At 38.1% G+C, this 26008-nt stretch overlaps 2 protein-coding genes across 2 annotated transcripts in view; one reads left to right on the top strand and one right to left on the bottom strand.

Moving 5' to 3' along the window:
• The window catches only part of BOD1L1 (biorientation of chromosomes in cell division 1 like 1), a 29113-nt gene extending 15803 nt beyond the window's left edge, over positions 1-13310 (top strand). The window contains exons 12-29 of the mRNA XM_053458291.1: positions 53-95; positions 1384-1421; positions 1600-1654; positions 2027-2082; positions 2288-2339; positions 2806-2867; positions 3916-3961; positions 7548-7594; positions 7849-7921; positions 8329-8393; positions 9166-9250; positions 9344-9390; positions 10323-10353; positions 10769-10815; positions 10936-11014; positions 11153-11297; positions 12195-12326; positions 13168-13310. Coding sequence (XP_053314266.1) covers positions 53-95; positions 1384-1421; positions 1600-1654; positions 2027-2082; positions 2288-2339; positions 2806-2867; positions 3916-3961; positions 7548-7594; positions 7849-7921; positions 8329-8393; positions 9166-9250; positions 9344-9390; positions 10323-10353; positions 10769-10815; positions 10936-11014; positions 11153-11297; positions 12195-12326; positions 13168-13288 — 1224 coding nt within the window. The 3' untranslated portion in view covers positions 13289-13310. The remainder of the gene's footprint in view (positions 1-52; positions 96-1383; positions 1422-1599; positions 1655-2026; positions 2083-2287; positions 2340-2805; positions 2868-3915; positions 3962-7547; positions 7595-7848; positions 7922-8328; positions 8394-9165; positions 9251-9343; positions 9391-10322; positions 10354-10768; positions 10816-10935; positions 11015-11152; positions 11298-12194; positions 12327-13167) is intronic.
• Positions 13311-15847: 2537 nt separating this feature from the next.
• LOC128476939 (uncharacterized) lies at positions 15848-23905 on the bottom strand. The gene is made up of 8 exons (XM_053458040.1): positions 23713-23905; positions 22349-22450; positions 21886-21960; positions 20854-20877; positions 18917-19114; positions 18189-18446; positions 17327-17355; positions 15848-16261 (listed from the first exon to the last, which is right to left on the bottom strand). Exons 1-7 carry the CDS (start codon positions 23903-23905, stop codon positions 17345-17347), a joined length of 861 nt encoding a protein of 286 aa, XP_053314015.1. The 3' UTR covers positions 15848-16261; positions 17327-17344.
• Positions 23906-26008: the final 2103 nt, after the last annotated feature.

Below are 26008 nucleotides of genomic sequence, written 5' to 3'. Positions count from 1 at the left end.
AGGATAAAGAGGGCTGTGTTTAAAAACTGATATTTTTGTTTTTGCATTAAAGTGTAAAACTGCTGAAACTGTTGCTGAAGATCTCCTCCCTAAAGGTATGTTTAGTTAAAGATAATCTGATGCATGTAAAGATTATTTGTGCATATTATGTCTTGTGAATATAGATAGACAGACAGACAGACAGACATACATACATACATACATACATACTTACCTCGGTATGTTTGTTTTTTTGTCCCCCCCCCCCGCTTCCAGATTAATGTCTTGTTACCTATATAAATTGGGCTAGCTAGAAAATGGGAATAACAGTAGTTTTTCAACAGGCTGCGTGCCAACAATCCTTCAGTTTTTATGGCAGTCACCCACAGATGCGCCCAGGGAAAGGGTGACTGAGACCCACAGCGCATCCGCCAAGCGCCCTTGACTCGAACAAATATTCAGGCTTCGCACTCCCAAGAATAATTATAAAGTGCTTTAATACGGTATATAGTAAAGTGCTCGTATCTACGCATAATAGGTGGGAGATTAAAGCGTTTTATCTTTCTTATTGGCGCGTGAAGCCTTAATATTTATTTGTTAGGCTAGAAAATGTTGATGTTTTTCCAGACATCGTTATGTCTGTGTTGCTAGATAGACCCCCAGGAGCCTGCATGTGTTTTTCTACCCGGAAGCCCATTCTATTTCTTATCTTTAAAAATCCAATATACCTGTTATTGTAATGGGCATGGACAGTTCTTGTCTGTGCAAATGTCACTTTAATTGCACTTTGCAAGATGCAATCGTATGTCACTATTTACGGGACCGGACAAGGTAAACTATTTAAATGGGAAAACTTGCGACATTGTTGCATATAATATAATCTACTTGACATTTTTAAAGTAAAATTGGTGGGTAAGATGGGAATATAGAGCAGCACTCAAATTTTTAGTTAGATGGGGCGAGTAGACCAAAGTAACATTAGTTGTAAATCTGCAAAGCAATCCAAGATCTTGAAAGTATCCTACCAAATACCGAAAGATCTAAGGCTTTGGGTTTTCATACACCTAAGTGTAAAGGGGGCTAATTCCCGTACACCCTTGTATCCTTTGTATAGGTGCTGTTTTTCAAGTAGGACAAATATAAAGTTCCTTTTCCTCCTAAATGCTCGTTTCTAAAGGCCTAAAATATGCGATGCATTACTCCCGACCTATCTCCCCTTTGCATAGTGCTGAGGAATCTGATGGGGCTATATAAATCAATACGTACCACTCAGGGTTAACCGAATTGACCCCTTAAGAAGGACTACCTTTTGAAAACTGAATTCAGCTCAGATTGTCATGGAATGTGTAATGTCATGAGATCTGTGAACGTAGCTGTTAATCCTCTCTAAATTCTCTTTAACAGCTGATGCTGAAGCTGCTCCTTCGCACACAGATGTACAGGTAAACCAGTGGGAGTTTATCTATTTGTTGCCTTTAAACCCCTAATTAGATTAGTTTATTGTTAATGGATGGGGCACATTTAGTTTCTCTAACTCAAAAACAATTTGCATTATTAAATAAGTTTTAAGTATGTCATTTATTATACTAAATTTCACGCCATGTTTTCTCTGTGTTTTAGGGTGAAACCTGCAAAGAAGATAATACGGACACAGATTTGGCAGTAGCCTCGAACGGTAATTAAGCTTCCATCGCCAATATTTCACTAGCCTTTTTTCTGTACATCAAGCTATTACTCTCCTTCAGATACAACCTTTTTTGTCGATGCGTCATGTCCCAATTCTTATTTTCAGGCACAAGCAAATTGCTGGCCTAATTGACCAATTTCCCTGCAACCATGCAGTTTATCAGCTCATGGAAAAAGGGACGGCTTAGACATTAAACATTAGGGATTCTTATGCTTTCAAGAGAAAAGAGCAGAATACATTCTATGAATGAATGAATTTACATTCCAACACTGTATTCAGCATTCTGCATTGTTTCTTTGTTTGCTTTTTGTAACTATATGTTCTATTTATAGTCATCCATGAAACCCTTTTCTATCTCAGCAGGTGGTTTTCCAGCAACCACAGATGTTGAAACGTCTCTTGTGAAGACTAAGGAGGTACATTTTTCTCATTTCTCTGCTATATGGTCGTATGGGATGTAGTGTATAAATTACTACTTTGGAACTGAGTGTCCAACTTATTAGTAGAATTTTCACATAAATGTATAAACGTCACTTCAGAGGTTTTTATAAAGTGAATGTAGGATATTTTAAATGTATATGTATATATCATTACTTTTTTTTTTTCTCTCTCTCTCTGTAGGAAGAAACACTTGACTTTGTAGAGGAGGATGCCTCCAGGAATCTGAATACAGGTACTTTCTGTTGCTTGTTGTGTTCAGAAACACACTAATTTGACATCAGATATGAAATGTTTGGATCATCTGTCTGCCCATTTAGTCCTACCTGCCTATACTGGAATGAATGCCCATCACCCTCAGTTTTACTGGAGATTGTATGTTTTTCCAAAGAGTTTGCTAAGTTAAGAGGTCACCTTACATGACATGCACTGTGAAATCACAGTGATGGTCGAGCCTTTTTATTTCTCATGAAAGTTATAAAAATACTATAAAAAGCTGGTTTAATTCTATAGCAAAGCCGGTCTGAATGATATTCATGGTACTGGGGTTTTTCATCCTCTGATCTGTACAACAAACGAGATTGATCATAAATTGGCAAACAAAATTTTCATTTTTACCATGCTGTCCTATACATGGTTTGGTCATAATCTATTTGGTATTATCTTATTAAATGCTATACCTGGAAATTGTCCTGTACCAGGTGAAAGAACATTACCCCAAATTGCAGAACCATGTGAATCCCCCACCGCACAAGTACAAGAGGTATGTATGTTAATGCATTCTTTTCTTCCATCCAAAGTTCATGCACCATTCATTCATTCATTCCATTCCAATACGATTACATAACACTGTGCATAGTTGGACAACTTGACTTACACCCCAATGGCAATAAAAATGGTTTATGAAACGTCAACCCCAGATAAAGTTTAGCTTTGTAGTATGAAACGGAAAAGCCAGTGGAAGAAGAATGATCCTTTATTGTAAAATACAGGGCTGCATATAGTAATGCAGTCTAGCACTGACAAAAACTAGTAATGAAGCTTGATATTTCCAAAAACCTGGTTTTGTTTAATTTTGCTTCAAAATGCTAATCTGCACACTTGGAAGCAGCCATTGTTATCAGTAGTGAAATGTTGGGTGAATTCCCTGTTCAGACACCACACGGTGCAGGTTCTCTGGCAATGCTCATTTAACACGTTCATCCATAGACTTTTGTTGGTCTTACTGCCCGGCTGCGTGAGTAAGACAGAGCCTGGTTTATCGCAGGCAGTATGATAGTCTGAGTTTGTTTAGTATATGTTGGGCTCTGATAACCTGTGTTAGGAATCTCTCTGGACAAACCGTCTGGAGGTTGACTGGTGACCGATGCACATGCTGCAACTGCGCATAATATGATAGGAGTTTCTCTTACTTGTGTTTTCAAATGATCGTCAAAGTAATGCTGGAGACAAATATTACACGTTAATTACATAAATTGTAATGAAAAAGAATGATACAATAGTAATATATCTTAACTCAGTCTGGGTTAAAAAAAAGTAATCAAAAAAATAAAAAAAATATATGTATATATTTCTATTGTGATTTGTGAGTACTCCTATTTAGTAACTTGTGATTATTGAATCCTGCCCAGTCTGTTTATCCCCTTGCCATTCTTTATATTGTGCACAGAAATTAAACTATATATATATATATATATATATATATATATTTTATGTTTCAAATATTAGTTTTAGTTGACAGTAGTCCTTCCATATACCATATATATTTATATGCATGCATGGAAAAAAATAAGAAACTTGTTTCATTACAGATTGAGAGAACAGAGGAGGCATGTCTACCCGAAAGGACAGAATCAGGTATTTAATTTTACACTCAATGAATATTTCCTGTGAATCCTTCTCCTCGTTATAGAGCTGCCTCAATAATTAGGTCCTGTATGTTACTTTCTGTATACTGTACTTTCTGAAGATTGTAAAAAAACAAATGGTTAATATATTTATAAGTAGATGTTTATAATTTACACTTTTTAAAACAACTTGAATTCAAAGCTTTCCAAATACCAGCAGGCTTTATTAGCTGTAAATGCTTGATACAAATAACCATTGAAATAGAAAAGGCAAATGTGGAACCATAGATGCCCGTACAGTATATCTTGGGGAAAGTTCAAAACCCATTAAAAAGAGTTTCACTGACTTCATTATGAGATTTATAGGGAGAGTTGTCCACAGAGCCGAGGTTTCAGCTCCCTTACTTCACTATACATCCAGAAGGACTAATTTCTGCTCATTTATTTATTTTTTTCTGTGGAATGTCAGTGTTCATTTGTATTTTCATATACTTCGATTCCATTCCTCTGAGATATTATAAATTTACATGTATTTGCATTCGTCACCACTGGACCAGGGCGCCCACGCTGTGGATACACATCTACGATCTCATTTTCTTTCACAATTCCCCATGTGGGTCATCTTTGTACAAAGGAAAAGAAAAAGCCAAGAGCCACCAGAACCTTAAACATAACCTACACCACGAGTGTTCTTCTGTATTTAACACTTCCCTCCAGTGGCGACTCTAGAAACAATATATAGGGGGGGCACACAAGATACCACAGTCAAACTGGGGGGGCATTAATAATTTCCACCATTAAATCATACCACTGAAAAAACACATATATATATATATATTGCCAAGAGTAATGTGCTATGGAATGATACTTTTGTTATTGGACAATACAATACTTGATCATTTAACATGGGAAGCCTGAAGCCACAATTTAGTGCGACTAATCCTTGAAATCCTTTAAACAACACAATACCTTAACTTTTGCACTAAATGATTTCAGGGCCTAATATTAGACCCTGCTGCAGATATATATAAATATTAGATCCTACTGCTGATATATATATATTAGCCCCTATTGCCCATTAATATTAGTCCCTGCTGACTATATCTATATATATATATATATATATATATATATATATATATATATATATATATATATATATATATAAATATTGGACCCTGCTGCCAATAGCAGGTATAGATCAACACATTAACACACAAACCCAGCTTTGCATGTATAGATCAATTTAAATTCACTTGTGATCTCAGCACTGAAGGTATATATCAAATAAACAGAATCAGACATATAAATCCTGTATTTGCAGGTATACGATAATAATATATGAAACGTAGCATCGCAGGTATAGATCAAATTAATACCTGCAATGCTGTTTCCATGTATTTATCAACTGAACAACACATACAAACCCTGTATTTGCAGGTATACATAAATAATGTATGGAAACATAGCATAGCAGATGTGGATCTACAGAATAACACAGAAACCCAGCTTTGCAGGCACAGATCAAGTGGAATTCACATAAAAACACAGCATTAAAGGTATATTTAAAACCCCCTAAATTACAGGCATAGATCACAGGTTGCACACCCCAAAGCAAGCCCTGGCGTCCACACTGTCCACATAGAACCTGGCCAGCACCCAGATAACACACATACGATTTGCCATCTTTGTCCCATATACACCCGGCCTGTGCCATCTCGGTCCCCAAGGCTCAAACATCCTGCTAGTGCAATCTTTGCCTTTTCACAATTATACATCTATGATACACACAATCACATTAACTCATGCTCTCCCTCATTCAGTCAATTCATCCACACATTAACTCATGCTCTCCCTCATTCAGACAATTCATCCATTTTAAGAAACTACGCCCCTTGGAGCTTCAAATGAGGGGCTACATGTATTTCTAGGACAAAAGTTGAGTGCACAAATAATGATGGAATATGTCGCTTTGGCTAGAAAATGTTTTTTCTATCCATAGCGACATGTTCATTTGTGTCTAGCACACTCCAGGTTTGTACTAGAAACACATCCAGCCCCTCATTTGATGCGCCAAGGGGTGTAGTTTTTGCAAATGTGTACTTTTTGTGCCATAATTTAACTTCCTACATGAGCAGTAATGCCACGTCAAGGCTTCAACCCTAATTACTGATCATTCACACGCCTTTCATATCTCCATTCACTCGCAGAAGCACACACCATTCTTTCCCCTTACAATCCCAAAGAAATGATGGTAAAGGGAGAAAAAAAATCACTTTTACAGCAAAAATAAGTTTTGCAGTAAAAATGCAAGGTGCTCCAGGGATGAGATGGTTACTCACGTACCGCACAGGCTAAATGGCTGATTTTAATATTTGCAGTTCATCAGGATTTCAAAAATTGCCTCCCTCTACCGTTGGCTAAATTTAACCCCATGATCAAAGGGATCATGGGATTAAAAATGAGTATCGGCCGTTTTTAAAAAGGGAATGTGACTTTTTATAGCTATATGATCGCTGTGGTAACATTGGCTGCCACAGTGATCATTTAGCTAGAATACTTAAACTTTTTTATATTTTATTAAGTTTAACTACTTTATGTTTAAATCATTTTTTTTACAAGCTATATACCGTTGGAAAGGTGAGATAATTACCTTTCCAACGGTATATGTTGGAGGTCTGTAGCTGCTCAGATGCCTGAGATACCGGCATCTAAGCAGCATGCCCCCATACCGCTTTAACTGGCAATTGTCAGTTATTAATAAAGTTGCGCGGTGACGTCATCGCGTCATTGCGCATGCCGTCACCGGCCGGATCGGGTGACCCCGGTGATGCCCTTCAGTGTGAGGGGAAGATCGCCGGGGTAGGTGGTTATGGGGGTCCACAGACCTCCATCAAGGTAAGATAGTGCTAGTGACTACATGGTGCCGTCGTTAGCACCCGACTGGGACTGCTAGCGACGGCACCATGCCGTTGTTAGCAGTCAATGGGACTGTCCTGGGTGGCTCCAAATTCGGCAGGGGGGGCAAGGAATATCCTAGGGGGGGCAATTGCCCCCCCTGTAGCGACGCCACTGCTTCCCTCATACATGTGTATGAATGTATTACCACCCTGCTGTGTGGGGAGTCTATGCGAGCTGAGTGAGTTGGTTATATGCCAATTGGTAACCACATCCTCCAGCGGTTTATCAGAGCTCCATGGGTGGTCTGTTATCCGGGCGTCTCACCTCTCTGCACCAGCTATTGTAGTGTTTACACCTTAGCCACAGTCCCCCATATTTACATATAGGCCCGATGTGTGGGAGATCTCCTCCATAGTCTAGTATAAGTAATATAAGATGGGGGCGCTGTATAGACTTCAATGTCTAGGCCAATGCTAGTTTCATTGCCGGTAGGAAGTGTATTACTGACTCTTTTTAAAGGAGGATGCCCTTCCTCAAAGAGGATGGCTTTCTCAAAAGAGAAGGGCAGCCCAAGCCCTAGAACTTTACATAGTACCCGGCAAGACCACCATGTGTGGACCGTATCCCTCCTTTTGTCAACCCCCCACCTCCAGCAAAAAGAACTCTATAAAACTCATGTATTTGGTGTTTTGCAGATAATGTCCCTGGGAATGAGCTTTCGGATCAGGATGCAGAGCCACAGGCAAGTTAAACTTAGCGTTCCCATTTGTATTCAGTTTAAGTATTTTGGTTATTTTAAAAGATGATCTAGAAGAGTTGTTTGTGTTTGTACAAGTATATTTTATACACTAATTCCAGCATACATTTTTCTGGGGAGGAGGTCTTCGGAACACTTTTGTTTATAATTTCTGTTATCCCCCCCCCCCCCAAGTCTAGAATTCAGAAAGTAGTTCAATGTTAACTTTTTTCTGAGTGTTCTATTTCTCACTTTATTAGGTTTCAGAAGAAACTGCGGAATCTGCTCCGGTAGAAAAGAAAAAATCAAGAGGTCGCAAAAGTCTTGCAAAAGGTCTGTGAAACAGTATGTAACTGCTCTTACGGTTTGTGTGGATAACCAAAGTAGGCCCGTAACAAGAAAATTTGGTAACAATTATATAATGAAGTGAAAAGGAATATGGCTTTTTATGAGTGAATGAATTGCATATCACTCTTACAGTACGCCTAAAGGGACACTCATAGGCACTTTCGTTCCACTCGCTAGCATTTTAACCTGGATATGCCTGGCGGTGTTTGATCGCAAACCTACCTGTAAGAAAGCGAGCATCAATGCCTGCGCATGCCCGAGACGGGCTGCAGCTTAGAGTATGGTGAACAAGCAATCGTTGTAAAACATTTGCCTCACTGATTTATTGGGGGGGATATTGCTTTAATATTGGGATGATGTATATCTTAATATTGAACCTTCCTTTATTGCAGCTGAACCTATCAAAGTGACCAAAGAAACTGAAGAGACGCATGCGTCCTGTATAAAATCAGAAGAGGTACGTGCTTTGTCTTCCTTTAACTCTTTTATACCTGAACATTCTTCTGGTACCTTAAGTAAATAAATGTTTTGTAATGTATACTTTAGTGTTCGCATGTTTCTTGCTTCCTGGTAAGCTAAATATTTTACAGGGATTTTGGTGTTATTCTTCAATTTTTTTGTTTGTTTTGGACTCCTTCATAAAAAATCAGAACAATACAATACAGATTAGCCAGTGCAAACACCCTTTACATTACTGAAGCCAGTCATTGCAGAGCCAAAAGAGCCGAGATAGAAATCTTATGTATCTTTAAGGAAAAAACTTTTTTTTTTGCATAACTTATTTTGTATTAGTTGGTTTTCTATGGGATTTCCCCCTTTTCAACAAAGTGTCACCAGCACATTTTTAGCATAGCATACCATTAACATTAGATAAGAGTCCTCGACAGTGTGAATTAACAGGAAAATTCACCCAAAAATCACATTGACAGCAATAGATTTTTTTAATACATGATCGTCTTGTGTATCCTTTAGAATAAAATTCAATGGATTACCAGTAAAAAAAAAAACAGACGCTCTGTAGAGCGCGCGGCCTTTATGTAAATGTCCTCTCAAACGCTCCTGTTTTTACATAGAATACAATTCTGGAAAAACATTCCTTTACGAATATTGTAGTTATGTTATGACTTTAAAAATAAGCATCCAAAGGCTTTTATGTCACTGGACTAATGTCTGCTTTCCTGCCAACCATACTATGCATTGTAATGTGTATTACCTTCTGATTTCTTTAGGGAAGTGAACCTAAAATTGAAACGGATAAAAGGAAAAGAGGCAGGCCTCCCAAAAAACGTAATCTGTCTGAAAACTCTACTACCGGTTAGTATATCTCCAGTCATTCCTGTATGTTTGTAGAAACACCAAAGCTTCAGATGAGAATTTTTTGGTGAACCTTATTCATCTTCGTTTCAGGCTCGCCGGTGAAGAACAAGTCCGCTCCAGGAGTGAGCAACACAGATGTATGTATTGTGATGGAAAATCAAAAGCTGGGATAATTGCCATTTACCTTTCCAAAAGCCAATTGTGAACGTAGTCAAAAAAGCTCACAGAGCCTGGTGATTTCATTCATCAGCTATTGCTTTTCCCATTCCTCTTATAACCATGTATTTTTTGGTGATCCTATAAAAGCTACTCTTATGCGTAGCTGTAAAACGCAAAGCTTTTAGCACAAGTAGAACAGAAAGTATCAGTTCTTATTTATTTTTTTTCAACCATTGCAATCTTTACTGATTTTATTAATTTTTTTGTAAAAAGAAAAAAGCATTTATGAAATTATTTTCTATCTATTCACACTGGATCTTTTGGCCTATACTGTGGGCTTTCCTTGTTTGTCTTGTTTGACATCAGATAATTAAAATGTTGTGCTGCAAGGGCTAACGGCAAATAGAATAGCTATTTTCTGCCTTGGTGAGAAAAAAAAAAAGTATTACTGCTTTCATAGATTGTAAAAGCTCGTTGAAATCGTGTAGAATAACTTTGTGACAAATCCTACGTTTTATATTCTGTGGAAAAGCACCTTACGTGCGTACCATGAGAAGAATATCGATCCCAGGATTTGTCTGGTTATTCTTTCCCATTACGTTATTTTCCCATTTCTGGGATCTGATTGGTTTTGTCAGCCTTTGAAGAGAATGTGAAAATACATGGTGTACTTTTGTAAATAAATACAAGATTTCACCTAATTTATAGGTGAAAAATGATCTTAAATTAATTTCAAGCTTCTTTGCTGCACATATTTGTGAATGTCCTTAAGACGTATTAAATGATATGTTACCCAACAAAGTGTGTAAACAAAAATTTAGGGTTTTTTTTCTTCATGTTAATCTGCAAAATAAGTTAATAAATAACATTCGGGTTGTATTTTGTAACATAATTATATTTCATTTTGTAGGAACATCATGGAAACACAAGTATGAATAAAGGTTAGTTACAATGTGTAGATGCTGAGGTCTCAGGAAAAAAAACCTAATAATATAAATCCTAGAAATGTGATTTGAAAATGCTGGCCCTGGCAGTCTACCACCTTATTAACTGGCAAGCTACGGGTAGTTTTGACTATGGAATTTAGTTCTGCTAAAAGTAGGTAAAAAGGTTGACTTAACATCGCTTTACATGCAAAGTGCGACCCTTGTCGACTTCCATTAAGGAGCTAAATATTTACTGTGGTTGATTCCTTTTTAGAGGGGGTCAGAAGTAGACTTTTAGCCTAAACCACTGCCGCAAATAAACTAGAAGTGGTAGTAATGTCTCTTTAAAGCCCTTCATAAAAAAAAATAAATGTTTATATACAACAAAGGAAAATGTATTTAAAAAATGCGTTCTCTACTTGTTTTTTAGTGGCATCTGATGAGACAAAGGCAGAGAAGTGCATCCAAAAATCTGATGTAAGGACTAAAGACAATCCATTTTGTGGGTTTCTCTGTTCACAATGGATCAATCCCCCAAATATCCTACATGAGAAAAAAAATAAGTTACAGATCTATTTTTTTATTTTTTTTTTTTAGGTGGGCAACAGTGGAAAATGCGGAGAGACTGTAAAACGAAGAGGGAGACCAAAGCGTTCCCTTAGTACTTCAGAGGCTGGTAAGTTCTTTTTGCAATTAAGCATGAAGATAATGTATAGTAAAATCCAGGAGTTGATACCATAACTCTACTGCAGACTCTCCCTTTAGTGAATATACCACAAGGTCCTTGACTTGCCCTTTCTCCATATCATTTTAGAAAGTTCAGAACCAGAAAAGAAACGCAGAAAATCACAGGCTGATGAAGAGGAGGAAGATGATAAAGAAGAGTCTGAGAACGATGAAGATGCAGATGAGCATAAAGGGGCTACCACAAGAGCAGCATCTCGCTTAGAAGCGCAGAGGTATCCTTAATACATTTCAGATGCGGGGTTCCTTTGCAATCCATCTCATCTGACACTATATCTATTGACCTCATAAACAGGGGGATAAGCCCGGTTCCTGCAATGTCATTCATGCCTCTCCATCTTTTGTTTCTCGATTTGCCACAGCAAATGCATAGATGAAAACGTATTCCCTATCAAGTGATCATGGCAGAAATTAGACAAATTGTTACGTAATTAAAGAATTATTTCCGACAAGGGCATCTAGCAGCACAAAGAATGATTTAATGCTGAATTCAGTTATAAAAGTGTTAAATTCCGCATAGCAGATAAACCGCAGCTGGATGGTGCATGAGGGAAAGGATGGCAGATGTAGACATTGTTTCATTTTGTATTTTAAGAAAAAGGCAAAATTGTGTAGTTTGCCCCCCCCCCTCAATAATAGCTTGATACTGTTGGGTAAATTACTAGAATGCAAGTGATTTATACAGCAAATGCATAGTTTGTTAAGTAGAGCGTACACTTGTTCATATTTGCTTATGGCTCCTTTAATTGAACCCAGAAGGTAACAAACTCCACTTTTATTATTAGCATCTTTTACTTGTATAGCTCCAACAATTTATGCAGGGCTTCTTACAATATGTATATCCAAGGGTACCCAAGCTGAGGCATTAAGTACAGAGGGGAGAGGGTAGGCTAATAAATCAATGGGAAGATCTTATTCCAGTCTTTTTTTTTTTTTTTTTTTTTTTTTTGTTATATAGAGGTTTGGTGGTTTGCTTGAGGTTTTAGTTGAAGGTGGAAGAATATGTTGCAGGCTTTATAATTGCTACTGCTTTGTTAGGTCATTACATCTGCGATCATAGTGAAGCACCAATATCCGATAATTAAGAGTAAATATATATTTCAATGATTTAGGAAACTTCCACCCAAACCAACTACGCGGGCTGCTTCAAAACTGGGCAGTCCTGAGCAATCGTCTTTAAAAGAGAAAAAGCGCAAAGAGAAATCTTCCCATGAGTCCCCATCTAACAGGATGGCAAGTACAAGGTGAGTATAGGTTTAGCATGAGCGCCGTATTTTTTTGCCCAAGGTCAATCATTAATAAAAAGTCACGTTATGTTATCGCTATTTTAAAATCATCTTGGCATCCGTTGAAGTTCAGTAAATGCTGTTGCATTCGGTATCCACTGAAAAAAAAAAGCTGTTGATCAACATAATGTTGAATCGATAATTATAATAAACAGGAAAACTGTCATGATGTTGGAACCCTTCAAAGGGTCTTATTAAGCGATCAGACCTGTCCCTGCAGCTTCCTATGGCAGCTGTAAACCGGTGATAGTGGGGTTGAGCCTGCTTCAGCACACAAGGGGATTCGAGGGGGGGCCCCCATGTATGTCACCATCAAGGGTAATCTCTAGTGACATGAGACCCCCAAAGACCCTAAAAATCTCTCAAATTAAAAAAAAAAACCCTCCCACTAGAATTTTATTTTTTATTTTATAGTCTCCCAACCCAAGAAATATACAAAAAGTGTAGTGTGTAAAGTGATAGTGCTTTTGCCCTCAATAACGCAAACCAAAGCATGTGGGTTATTACTTGACTCGTATGATGTTGCAGAACTTAGACATGTCTTTCAGGAGTGACAACTATCCTGTGGAAGAAATTGCAAAGAAAAAACTGCTTTTTGGCACATTTTAATAAATATTGTTTAATATATGAATGATTTGTCCCTGCCGTTATACAATGTGTAGTACAAAAAGGAATCATGATTTTAAAATGGCGAATAGATCTCCTCCTTGGAGTACAGCTTTAAACCATGGGTAACAGTTTTTACATTTTGTATTTGTATAAATAATTACATATCTGATATGACCAAATTTTACTTTAGATCAAAGACACCACAATCACATGGAACAAAAAGACGGAGAGAGAGAAGTCCTCAAGTGGTACGAACCAGAGGTCAACAAGCATCCGAAGACATGCCAACAAAAAGAATTAAACGGCAGTGATTTGTATTAGTCATGGGGAAAAGTTTATTGGCAAAAAAAAAAAAAACAACCTCACAAATGTAATTTTCTTTATTATTTAGTACTCTTTAAAGACTGTCCATCATTCAAAAGGTGCTTAGGATATGCAAACACCATATAGGATCCTATAGAATTTACCATCGTTATTCCATTTAGCATCCTAAAATAGGGCAGGCTCTAGTGTGAATTTGTAGACTGTACAAAGTAGTATGACATGCTATGGAAAAGTGCTTGTATATAGTTCTGTAACATACATGTATAATCTTTAATATCAGTAATAGTGTCGGTATAGAATTTCCTTTAAACCTCTGCATTTTCTAAAATCTAATAGCCTGTTTAATGTTTTTCTGACCATTGTTAATCCTGTTTGGTATAAGGAGTTAATGTAGAAAGTAAAATATTTATATTACATATTCACACAAACAGTGGTTAATTAAACCTATCGTAAGCTTCGAAGTTGTTGGAGTTTAGATTTTTTAACTTTTGGTTACACACTAAGTAACTTCATAATTTCTTCAGAAAGCCTTGTAAATATACACTATTTCTTTAAAGAAAATCATGTGTGTTTTTTTTTTTTTGTTTTTTTTTTATCAATAAACAGCAGGTTATTAGGCATACAAGAGCGGACAGAGTGAATATATTTATGCTGAGTAACTACCGGTATTATAAGTGCTTCTCTCATTCATTGAAGCGTGGTTTGCATATGTAAATAATTTGAGTACATTCCCCCTCCCCTCAAAATAAATTCTTGTATAGTTTTTGTTCTTATATGGTGTTGTGTGCACATTTTTGGATTACATTATAGAACAAGCTGATTTATTGCAGTAATATCTAATTTTCCAGTGTTATATTCTGTTATATTGTCATATTTGCCAAACCATGCAGATCTTTCTACAACCGCATTATGCATTGCCTTCTGTTTTTATAATTTATAATCTGCTTTATATGTTGTATTTTATTTGTTGCACAGTTCATACTTTGTGAAATACCTTAGTTTCTTATTGATTATTTTCTACATAAATATTGACCTAGTTCCAGAAAGTTTTGCGTGGATGTGTATTGTTTGGTGACATGTTTTGCAATAATCCTACGACCAGGTTCCGATCAAATTTTTTCTCTATATTAAACAAATGGTTTTAAAAGTTGTGGCAGTAATCATCACAAACCCAGCTTTGCATGTATAGATCAATTATAATTCACACGTGAACTTGGCAATGAAGGTATAGATCATATAAACAGAATCAGACATACAAAAACTATCTTCAGGTATAGAACAATAATGTATGGAAACAGCATTGTATGTATAGATCAACAGAACACACAAACCCAGCACTGAGGGTATATATCAACAGAATAACACACAAACCCAGCTTTGCAGGTATAGGTCAACTGGAATTCACTTAAAAACTCAGCATTAAATGTATCAATAAACCCCCCTAAATTACAGGCATACTGTATTTCCCCATGTATAAGACGCATTTTTGCAAAAAATTTGGGGTCTAAAAACTGGGTGCGTCTTATACAGTGGTTGTAGATTTTTTTTTTCTTTTCCCGTAAATAATCATCCACGGGCCCTGCTGCTTACCTCTGTGTTGCTCAGGAGCGTCTCTTGTTCTGTTGAAGTGACACAAGAACCCAGTGGAGTCGCGTGAATGTACATCACATGACTCCGTTCCTGTTCCCCTGGGCAGGACAAGAGAAGTTCACTCAGAGTTCGAGCAACGCAGAGGTAAATGGCGGCCCCCATGGAAGTCTGCAAGCGGCACCAGAAGATCTGCAGTTCAGGTAAGGGTGGGGGAGGGTGTAAGAATGAGTATGCGTGAATGAGGGAATGAATAAGTGTGTGTGTGTGTGAGAGCAAGGATGTGTAAGTGGGGGGGCGGGGCATAGGGAGGCTGAAAGTGATGTGCATGTACTGGCTGCCTGGGCATGATAGGAGTGTGATTGCTAACAATTGCTATCAGCTAACATCAATCACACTTGTATCATGCCCAGGCAACCAGTACAATAACCTTATGTAATACATTTTTTCAAATTTTGGGCCCCAAAATTTAAGGTGCATCGTATACATGGGAGCGTCTTATACATGGGGAAATACGGTAGATCACAGGTTGCATGCCCCAAAGCCAGCCCTGATGTCCACACTGCCCATATAGAACATGGCCAATACCCAAATTAGTTACCATTTTTTACCCCAAACAGCCTGCCCACAAATCAATTGTACATTTATGATACACAGAAACTATTTTTAGTCACTAATTCACACTTTGATTCACATAATTCATTCATTAATGCATTTTCATTAATTCTCAGTCATTCACACAATTCATCCAGTCTTTTATTCTCTCACTCACACAATTCATCCACACATTAATTCACTCATTTCTCACTCTTTTTGTCAATATTCTCACCCCCTTTCTCACTAGCTACCTCTCCTCCTTTTTTGTACTATCTACCCCCTCCCCCCCCTTCTCACTATCATTTTCACAGTTAATGCCAAGTATGATAAATATTGTCCCTGGGCTAAACGTGCTTTAGTGTTCTATTCCCTTTAGATTCACAACAGAAATAGTAATGTCAAAATACACAATGTCTTTACAGCTGCCTGCTCATTCACGCAACTACACTCACTGGACGGTTTATTAGGTACACCTTGCTAGAAACAGGTTGGACCACCTTTTTCCTTCAGAACTGCCTTCATGCTTTATGGCAAGGAGCTGGAAACATTCCTCAGAGGTTTTGGTCCATATGGACATGATGGCATCACGCAGTTGCACATCCATGAGGCAAATCTCCCATTTCACCACATCCTGAAGGTGCTTTATTGGATTGATGTATGGGGACTGTGGATGCCACTGGAGTAGATTGTCATGTTCAAGAAACCAGTCTGTATGATGTGAGCTTTGTGACAATGTGCATTATCCTGCTGGAAGTAGCCATAAGAAGATTGGTACACTGTGGTCATAAAGGGATGGACAAGGTCAGCAACAATACTCAGGTAGGCAGTTGAGTTTAAACAATGCTCAATTGGTACTAAAGGGCCCAAAGTCTGCCAAGAAAATGTCCCCCACACCATTACACCACCACCAGCCTGAACCGTTAATACGAGGCAGGATTGATACTTCCATGTTGTTTACACCAAAGTCTGACCCTGCCATCTGAATGAGACACGCGCGTTTGAATGTCAGGCAAGTGCAAGCCATGATGTTTGTAAGGGCAAGCATTTATATGTGTGTATATATGTGTGTATATATGTGTGTATATATATACACACACACACACTCACTCCCTTTCTCAGTATCGAATATCCCTTTTCTCAACATTCCTTTCTCTATCTCTCTTCCTCATTTCTCCTCCCCTTTCTCCTCCCCCTTTTCCTTCTTAATATAGTGGTCCCATAAAGGAGCACAAGGTTTGTTCATTGATTTGAATCAATTGTTTGCATACAGTGCACTGAAGCAGACGTTCCTGTGAACAGACCTCACATACTCTTCATTCTGGGCCAGTGAGAGCGAGATTCATGGTCTCGTTACCCAGCTCTGCTCCTCCAGCAGCAGGCCCAGCCCCCCCCCCCCCCGATTAAGGTGCCCTAGTCCGCTGCCTAGGCCATTTGATACTAAGTTTGCCACAGGCCAAATACATCTTCTGCATGGCATATAGCTGGGGTGTGGGGTAGGGGGCAAATGTATTTGAGGATTATGAATTATTCCCCCATACATTTGCAAGAAGGAGGGCATGACAATTTAAAGTGAACATAAAGCTTCATGTTCGTATGATCCCCTTAACACCATATGCAGTTTACAATGTGCCCTATACAAACAGTACAATATTTGACCCTTCTGCTAACAACTGAAGACTTGTCTGAGGCTTTATTTGAAAATGCATTTTTAATATATGCCTGCAATATTTAATATAGAAAATTAAATTATATTAATATAATAGCAGATTGATATAACAAATATATATCTAAAACAATAAATAATGTATTAATATTTAATCTTATAATATTGCATGTCTTACCTTGTTCTTCCTCTTCTTTCAGAAGAATGCTGTAGATAAAACAGGTGATGTGTTAGCTCTGATCATTATATTTGCTCAAATATATATGTATGTTGGTCGGGATTGTACTACTGCTATCTCTTCTTTACATTATCTTTATTATTAATTTACATCATCCTGTAGGTGGTACCCAAGTCATGCGTTGCTACAGGTTCCCTGCCTATGGAACAAACTCACCTAAGTGCTAATGTTGTACAAATAACTTAAAAACAGCCCTGTGGTGTGTATAATTGTTTATGTCGTATGTGTTAATGCATTTGTCTCAAAGAACAATCAATGCCATGCTCCAAACAATGATCCTTTGTGACCGAGGAAGGTAGACACATGCCATGAGTCTGATCCAACCAAACATTGGGCTGTCTCAAGAAAGCCTGGTCTCCCCTGCATCAGCAAGAGCCATCAACACTGAAGTTAGTTTTTTTATTTTCCCTCGTCCATAATGTTTCAGAAAATGCTTTGTATTGTGACCCAAAAGATGACACTAGTAGGTTGTTGCTACAGAAACAGGAAAGGCTTCTTAAAAGTTTGTGTTCTTTTGTGTGATTAAACAGTCATGGGAAAGAATAACATGACCAATCTGGTAAGGCATAGCTGCATTGCATACCAGTCTGTGCAATTAATGTTTTATCTAAGTGAAACTGCACATCTAATGTCCCTGACAAATTGGCCACTAAACGGTGACAAGAAAGGCCACCATAAGCAGACTCTTGGGTTGGTTGTGGATTGTATGCGACACAGAAAGCTGGACCCAAGAAGTTATGTTATATGGCTGATCAGGGGTAATAAAGAGCTGTGGGCAGTGCCCTTAACCAAATTTTCTTACCTGTATGGCGATGGGCATTGGACATAACACCCTCTTGGTGGTATCCCAGTTTATCCCAGGCTTCTCGGAGCTTGGCTCTGACATGGTCAATACTAGTTTTATCTATCCACTTCTCCAATATTTTTACTTTTGCCTCGGACCCAGTTGTTTCTTCTTCGCATTCTCTCTCTGAATCTTTGATTCCTAATTCACTCAGAAATCGAGGCCAGTCTTCTTCTGTAATATTGTTTACTACATGTTCCAAAAAGGCATTTACTTCTAAAGCAAAAAAAAAAATACAAAGACACATAAGTGCTTATTTTTTACTGTGGATTTTGTAAAACTACCTGTTAAATCTATGTGGTGAAATGCAATATGCAAAGTGTCTCGCGTACTGTGCATGCACAAGAGCAATAGCAACAATAATCTCTCAGATGCTATAATAACATATATCATCTTCATCTCTATATACTAAACAGAAATATTCATGCACATCATGAGAACAAGAAATGAAGTGGGTAGCTGACGTGATACAAATATCTTATAAAGATATATTGCGTTTCTGTAAAAATCATTTATTCTGTAAATATCATTACACAGATTTATTTTTATCATTGACCTTACAAAATATAGTGCTTGAAGAAAATAAGAGATCTTTAACCCGTTAAACTGAACTTGGCTGTCTTTAAATATTGTGACGCATACATACAGACGCAAAATTTTAACAAATAAACATATAAGTTTCTTACCAAATGTCTGCCACCCTTTCTTAAGTAATTTTGCCAAGGAGTCGTATTCCATATCCTGGAAGGCTTTCCAAAATTCTCCCTTGGCATGATTCCTCTGCGTCATTAATAGAGCAATCATTTTCTCTCGTTTGGGTTTCCCTTCTAATTTGTCACTTTTCAGTTTCTGTTCCATGCGGCATAAATCCATGCATGCTGGAGCTAAAGACGGAGAGGCTTCAAATGAGTGGCTTTGGCGGGGGGCGGGCAGAGGGGGCCATGGCCCTCTAGAACAAGCCCAAAGTAAGGGGGCATAAGGTCTGTTTATATAGATTAATTATTGATATTAATGATGATCGCCAAAATATGACATCATATACGAGCGCTCAGCACTAAAACCATGCACAGTGCGACAGACCAGGTAAGCAGGGGCCTGCACAAACAGAATGCACACGGTGTGGTGGAGCAGGGAGACATGGCCCTGCGCAAACAGACCTCGTTCTCTTACTACAGGAAAGGTAAGTGAAGGGTAGAGTGAGACAGTGAGAAAAAGGAAGATATATAGAGAGAGAACAAGGTGAGATAATGAGAAATAAGATAGAAAGAAAAGGGAGCGATAATGAGAAAGTTAAGAGACCGTGAAAAGGTGAGAGATAATGAGAAAGGGGAGAGATGAGAAGACATATGGGGCAAAGGGGATAGGTAAAGAGAAAGGAAACAAACAGAGGTAAGAAGGAGGAGAGACAGAGAAAGAAGAGGGACTAGGGAGAAATGAGACTAGAGAAATAATGAAAAAGGGAGAGAAAGAGGAGACATGAGATAAAAAGAAAAGGGAGAGAATGAGAAAGGGGAGAGATAAAGAGAAATAGAAGAGATCAGATAAAGAAAATGGAAAGCGATAAAAGGGAAAATGAGGAAGATAAAAGAAAAGGGAAATATAAAGAGAAGGAGACCAAAAAGTAAGGAGAAGAGACCTACAGAAAGGGAAGAGATGGGGAAAAAGGTAAGTGAAAGGATTAAAGACAGGGGAAAGAAAGAAAAATGATAGAGGTAGGGAGAAAAGGGGGAGATAAAGAGAAAGATGATAGGAGATAACAGAAAGGGTAGAGATAGAAAGGACAGGGGATGAGAGTTAATGGGATAGGGGATCAAAAAAGAGGGAGAAAAAAGAGAATGAAAGAGACAGAGAGAAACAAGGAGGCTGAAATAAAGAGAAAGGGAAGAGATAATAAGAAAGGACAGTGATAAATAGTGATAAATACAAAGCGGGGTATATTAAGAAAGTTTGTATGTTAGAGCAAGTATTCCTAAGGACAAGCAAGAGTGTAAATGTGCATTTGTGTGTGTGTGAGCAGGCGTGTGGTTATGGGCAGGCATTTGTAGAGTGTGTGTGTGTATTCTGACAGTATATTCATTATTGTTATTGGTATCTGAGGGCTGGGTAAATCCTATGGATGCAGTCTGGGCAAGTCCTGTGTGGGTGTAATTTGAATTCTGGGGCAAGTCCTTCTGTACATATTAATAGTGATTAAGGTGCCTGAATCCCTAACCAAGTGCAGCAAACACGTTAAGTGTACTTCCCAACCACCTAAACGCAAAATCAATAAGTGAAAACATGTGTTGCGCAAAAGTATATTACAATAAAAAAATAGAGATATTTATCTCTACAAACTTATTTGGGATGACTCATCCATATACATGAAGAATAAGCCTTTTTTTGCATTACATTTATTTATATAGCGCCAGCAGATTCCGTAGCGCTCCACAATCAAAGTCAGTAGGATAATCATAAAATCCCAAACAATAACAAACTATTACAAAAGGAGACGAGGGCCCTGCTTTTGCGAGTTTACAATCTAGTACTTTGTACTCATCCCAAATACGTTTGTAGAGATAAATATCTATATTCGTTAATGTATAAATGAGAAAAGAAATGATAGTGTGTGTGTATTTATACTCACAAGTTAGTGGGCTTTTCTCCAGCTCTAGAGTAAACCGAGAAAAATACTATTAATGTTTTTAACAATCCAATACAAAATCAGCAACATAAGAGCACTGTGAAAATGTGATAAGCCAGATATAACGGCAGGGAAGGAGAGAAATCAACACGTCTCTGCTTTGTGCATTGGGAGGATGTTTATTATCAAATGCACGTGCCTTGGTAAATAGAGTGATATTAATATTAATATTGATATTAAAAAGGTAAAAATAGCTGTAGGTTTGCGCACTATGCTGGGCTCAAAAGATGTGTCTAAAACAGCAGACACATGCAACGGAAGGAGCCTGTGTAACTAAAAGAAAGGTATTACTTGTAGTATTACTATCAAAAGGTATTTTAGGCATGTATATATTGGTATAGGACGTATATTGGCTGCAGTGCGCTAGCTGCCGTATTACATGCTGCGTGCCGGGCTATGATGTTAAATAGTTTGAGCCGGGCCCTCCTCACCTGTCTCTGTAAGTCAATTTGTTATGTTACATGCGACTTGTTATGTCCTGTCTACCAGTTGTACAGCGCTACGGAATTTGATGGCGCTATATAAAACAATAAATAATAATAATAAAATAGTAAGGTCACTATAGAAGCTTTGCCAGTTAGACACAGTGCTCCATCATGGTCCGGTTACAAGGGAGATCAGGGGAGACACAATCTGCAGGCCCTGCTTCAGGCCTGTCTCTGGAGCAACCGTTATCCATTATCCTTTACTTGTTCTCACTAATTCTGGACCACAAGTACCGGAAAGACCACTCCTAGAACCCAGAGGTTTAAAATATGGGAATAGGTGATTGTCTTGTTAGGCCATCTCCTACAAATGGACTCCAAATCTAGGCCAGTCACATCCAGAAGGGTTCCAACAATAAATCTATTTTATTTACAGGGGAGTATGGCAAACTGTTACTGTAAGCGTATCTTAACTTTTACATGTTATTTTTAATATGCATATTAGAAGCATACTGTAATTATTTTGGTTAAAAATATACTATTATTGTACCTCTAACTATGTTTTCCAAAGTGTTGATAATTTCTTCTGTTATTTCCTGAGGATCACCTGTCGGGACAGAAGATTCTACAGAAAACAAAATACACATTAATGCATATAAAAAAAAAAAATTTTCTTCAAATCGAAACCTTCAAATATATATGATAAAGAGGAAGCTTTGATACTGTAGTCTTATGATCGCTACATATACTACTATACTACTATATACTAATATAGCATGAGGAAGAAGACATTGTGATAAATTTGGCAGCAGGGAAGAGTTTAGAGAATCGGCTAATACAATGCTTATACTGTCCTGGAAATCCCAAGGAGGGATCGATTGGAGTGCGGCACATGTAGATCCTGTATTGGCACCGTGGATGATTTCAGTATCCAAATCTTATGCCAAGTTGTACATCATACTTCTATCTCTAGATCTGTTTGAGGACATGCTATATTTATATACATATTTTACCTTCTTCTACAGGCTTTTGAAATGTTTTGAAAAGCTGAACGTTAATGACACATATTCTCTTTTTCAGTTCTTGAAGATTTTTTAAGCATTCTCGGTTGCCTCCTTGGAAAATGAAATAAACATACTTAAATTAAAATAGATTTTTGAAAATGAAATTTAGACATACACAATTTATATATACTTTCTTAAAAAATATACTTGATACAGTATATACCATATAATGTTGCATGAAATAACACTAAAGATGATACCTTTTGCCCTCCTTTCCCTGAATCATCTGAGGATCTCGGTTCCTCTCTCCTCTCCCTATGTCCGAGTTAAGATGTCCTTTCCTTGCTTAAAGGAGAAGCTTCCAAGGATTCTGGCTCCTCACTCCATCCCTTATGTTCCTTGCCTTGTTCCCTTTCCTTAGTTGTGTCCTGTACCAGGTATGTCCTGTCTTCCTGTGTTCCTTGCTCGGTCTCCCTGTTCCTTGCTCTGTCCTCCTTGCTTTGTCCTCCTTGCTTGTTATGTTTCTGCTATATGCTCTGCTTAGCTCTCATACTCCCAGCCTGCAGCATCCTGCACATGATTCTAGAGCTATGTTTCATGCCTGCTCCAGGGTGCCTGCAGGAGTTCTCTTTTGTTCTGGTCAACATTAGCTGCTATGTCAGGGCAGTGGTATGTGGCTCCACAACCCTAGATGCTCACGCTGGTGAGTGCAGTTGCCCTGCACCAGACCCTGTCCAACTCCGCTACTGCACAATAACTCCTGAACTCCATCTTTGGGTGCCCTGGGACATTACTGTCATCTGTATGGACCCAGTCCCTGACAGTACAAAACGGAAACTGACGTGTAACCATAATATCTGTGCGGAGGATCTGTTTTGTATTGCTTTTTAGAAAAAAAATAGGTGTGCTATATTTATTTCCACTTCTGGAAAGCTGCAAGTTACCATATTTTATAGGAGACATTAAATGTTTGAATGTTTTTCATTATTAAGGGTCTTTCTCAAAGCATTCTCCCACAAGAAGGGAAGTGGTAGCCTTGCATAATTGATAGTTAAATCTGTCCCCACAATAACTATAAACAAAGCCAGATTTACTAAAGTACACATGGAGCAATTGCTCGAGGCGCCCACTCAGTGCTCATGGGATAGGCTATAGTTATTAGCTGCAAAAAGCATGTAAGCACTCCCTATCACCCCGACCTACAGAGACCACAAGGGGGGCAGCAAATGGTGGCACTGTTGCAGGCCAGCATAGTCATTCAAAAGAACTCATGTTGTGTAATGACTGTTTTGCACTGAGCCTGCCAGTGAAAGTGCCAATAGAAGCAACCATATGTTAATACAGAAAACATAGGCAAAAGCAACAAATGTTACCATGTTTTTTGTGCAGTGGAGTAACTACTGGGGTTACAGAGGTTGCAAATGCGATGGGGTCCATGCCTCTAGGGGGCCCAGGCAACCCCTGTGACCACTTGTTCCTGTCTCTTCCTACTAGTTCAAAATAGTCTGGAAAGAGCACTTTCGACCAGTCGGGAAGGTCCCTTTCTAAACTATTTTCAACCTGCATGAGTACACAGGAACATATGGGGTTATGTCAAGTGACCCTGCTGTGAAACCAAGGCTGATCGCACTCCTCAATCGGAGGGGGGACCTCACCGAAAGAAAATTTGGCAAAAGTTCACCTTAGGGCAAAATGGCGGTGCTTTTGGTGACAGCCTCTCACCCAATTTGAGGATTTGACATAACTTGGGTCTAACTTCTGCCAAAATGACGGTGATTTTAGTGACATCCTCTCATCTGATCCTCCAATTGGGTGGGAGGATGTCACCGAAAGTGCTGCCATTTTGCCGGAAATTCTCTTTAGGGCGGCGCCCTATTTTACTTGTAATACAACATAGTCAATAGGTTTCCAGCTTCACAAGGTAATTTCAAACACTATCTCAAAAATGAAAAGCAGAAGCTTCAGCTAGACTGGTGTAAAACACATCTCTGATGAAGCTCCTGGAACTTGTATGTTACAGAAACGAATTATCTGACAGTGCTATTTCTGCACCTCTCTTTTTCCATGAATCTTTTAGCAATATTCTGGTTTACTAGAGTACTTCTGCAAAAGAGCGGAGTCACAAGAACAGCCTCTCCCCTGTTCCTCCAATCAGAGGACTGGGTAACCAAGAGGCTGACAGAAGACACGGGGAAAAGCAGACAAAGACTGAGGACAGAAGAAAGAAGACAGAAGAACAAGAACATGCAAAAGAAGAAACTGAGCCGCAGGAAAGGTTGGCAAAGAAGGTAGGGAGACATTGTGAGAGAGGGTCAGAGAGGACTTTCAAGAGTGAGAGCATCAGAAGGTGAGTCAGAAAGTGAGAAAATACCGGCTTTAGCTTTCTAGTAATATCTGGTTTGTGTTTTTTATTCAATTTACTTTACATTAGTGCCAAAAGATAGGAATGTGACAATACTTAAACAGAACAACATGAATCAACTTAATTTTGTAGTAAAAATAAACACATACCAGGAGTTTCCCAGGAAGCTGAATTTGCTGACATCTTGAGCTTCTCAATTTTACTTTGTATCTATATTACAAAAGGTAAACAAACATTGCATCTATCACTACAAACATCGCAAGAATAACATAGACATTTTTATATAAACTACATAAGACAAGTCGGTTTTAATTTTTCCCCTATTTAAAAACGTTCAAACCAAATCTTTCTAAAACGAAAAATGAACTTGTCCTCTAAAGTGAAAGAACAAAGTAGCATATCAAAACTAAAAGCTCAGTTAGTCGTAAGACAGACTTCTTACACTGATGTTGGTAGATCATTTGAATGTTACACACCATACCTGAAGTGAATCAGGGTAACAATTAATCATTTGTGTGTCATGGGGTCATTACATTCATTTTATTAACCACTTCGTCACAATGGCTGAATTAACATTTCTGCAGTGCTCGTGTTTAGCTTTACTTTTCTTCTTTCCTGTTTACTAAACAAGTTATATATTGTTTTTTTGGTTGGACAAGAAGGACTTTCTTTAGATGTCATTATTTTGATTGTGTCATATCATTTACTACAAAAAAGTATAACATTTGGTAAAAAGTTGAGAAAAAAGGACTTTTTCTGACTATTACTTGAAAAATCTTTTACTCGTCTATCAAAGCTAATGAAAAAAACCTGCTAACTAGATTCTACTATTTGTCCTGAGTTTAGAAATACCCAATGTTGTTATGTTTTCTTTCTTTTTTGCACATTATGGGGCAATAATTGCAAGTAACGTTTTGCTATTTCAAAACCATTTTTTCCAAATATGGTCATTCTGCCCCCGTGTGCTATTTCGGGTATCTTTGAAGCTGGCCAATGCAATTTACCCCCCAAAACCATATATTTTTGAAGACTAGACACCTCAGGGAATTTAAATGCTAGTATTTTAACCATTTCCATGTTATAATCCTACCACCAATCTTTGTTAAACTTTGTGGTAGTCATTGTTTGCGTTTTGTTTTCCACACAGATTTTATTCAGGTATGAATTAACAGATCCTGGTATACGTCACTGTCACATAACATTCCAATATGTGATTAGTAACATCTTGGAGTACAGTGATACCACCAATGCATGGGTTTGCCTGGCTGTTTGGGGGCAAAAGGGCCACATTTGGGGCACGCACATTT

This window comes from Spea bombifrons, chromosome 1 (genome assembly GCF_027358695.1).
Source record: "Spea bombifrons isolate aSpeBom1 chromosome 1, aSpeBom1.2.pri, whole genome shotgun sequence".
Lineage (NCBI taxonomy): Eukaryota > Metazoa > Chordata > Amphibia > Anura > Pelobatidae > Spea > Spea bombifrons.
Note: the sequence above shows the minus strand (reverse complement) of the source record. Positions and strands in the feature narration are given on the sequence as shown.

What these genes read in the sequence shown, in the direction of transcription:
- LOC128476939 (XM_053458040.1), bottom strand. Translation starts at nt 23,905, where the DNA reads ATGCAGGTTGAAAATAGTTTAGAAAGGGACCTTCCCGACTGGTCGAAA. An exon ending in TCAAAAGCCTGTAGAAGAAG is followed by an intron (nt 21,961 to 22,348) that starts GTAAAATATGTA and finishes TGTTTTCTGTAG; the next exon opens with AATCTTCTGTCCCGACAGGT. An exon ending in GAAAGGGTGGCAGACATTTG is followed by an intron (nt 18,447 to 18,916) that starts GTAAGAAACTTA and finishes TTTTTGCTTTAG; the next exon opens with AAGTAAATGCCTTTTTGGAA.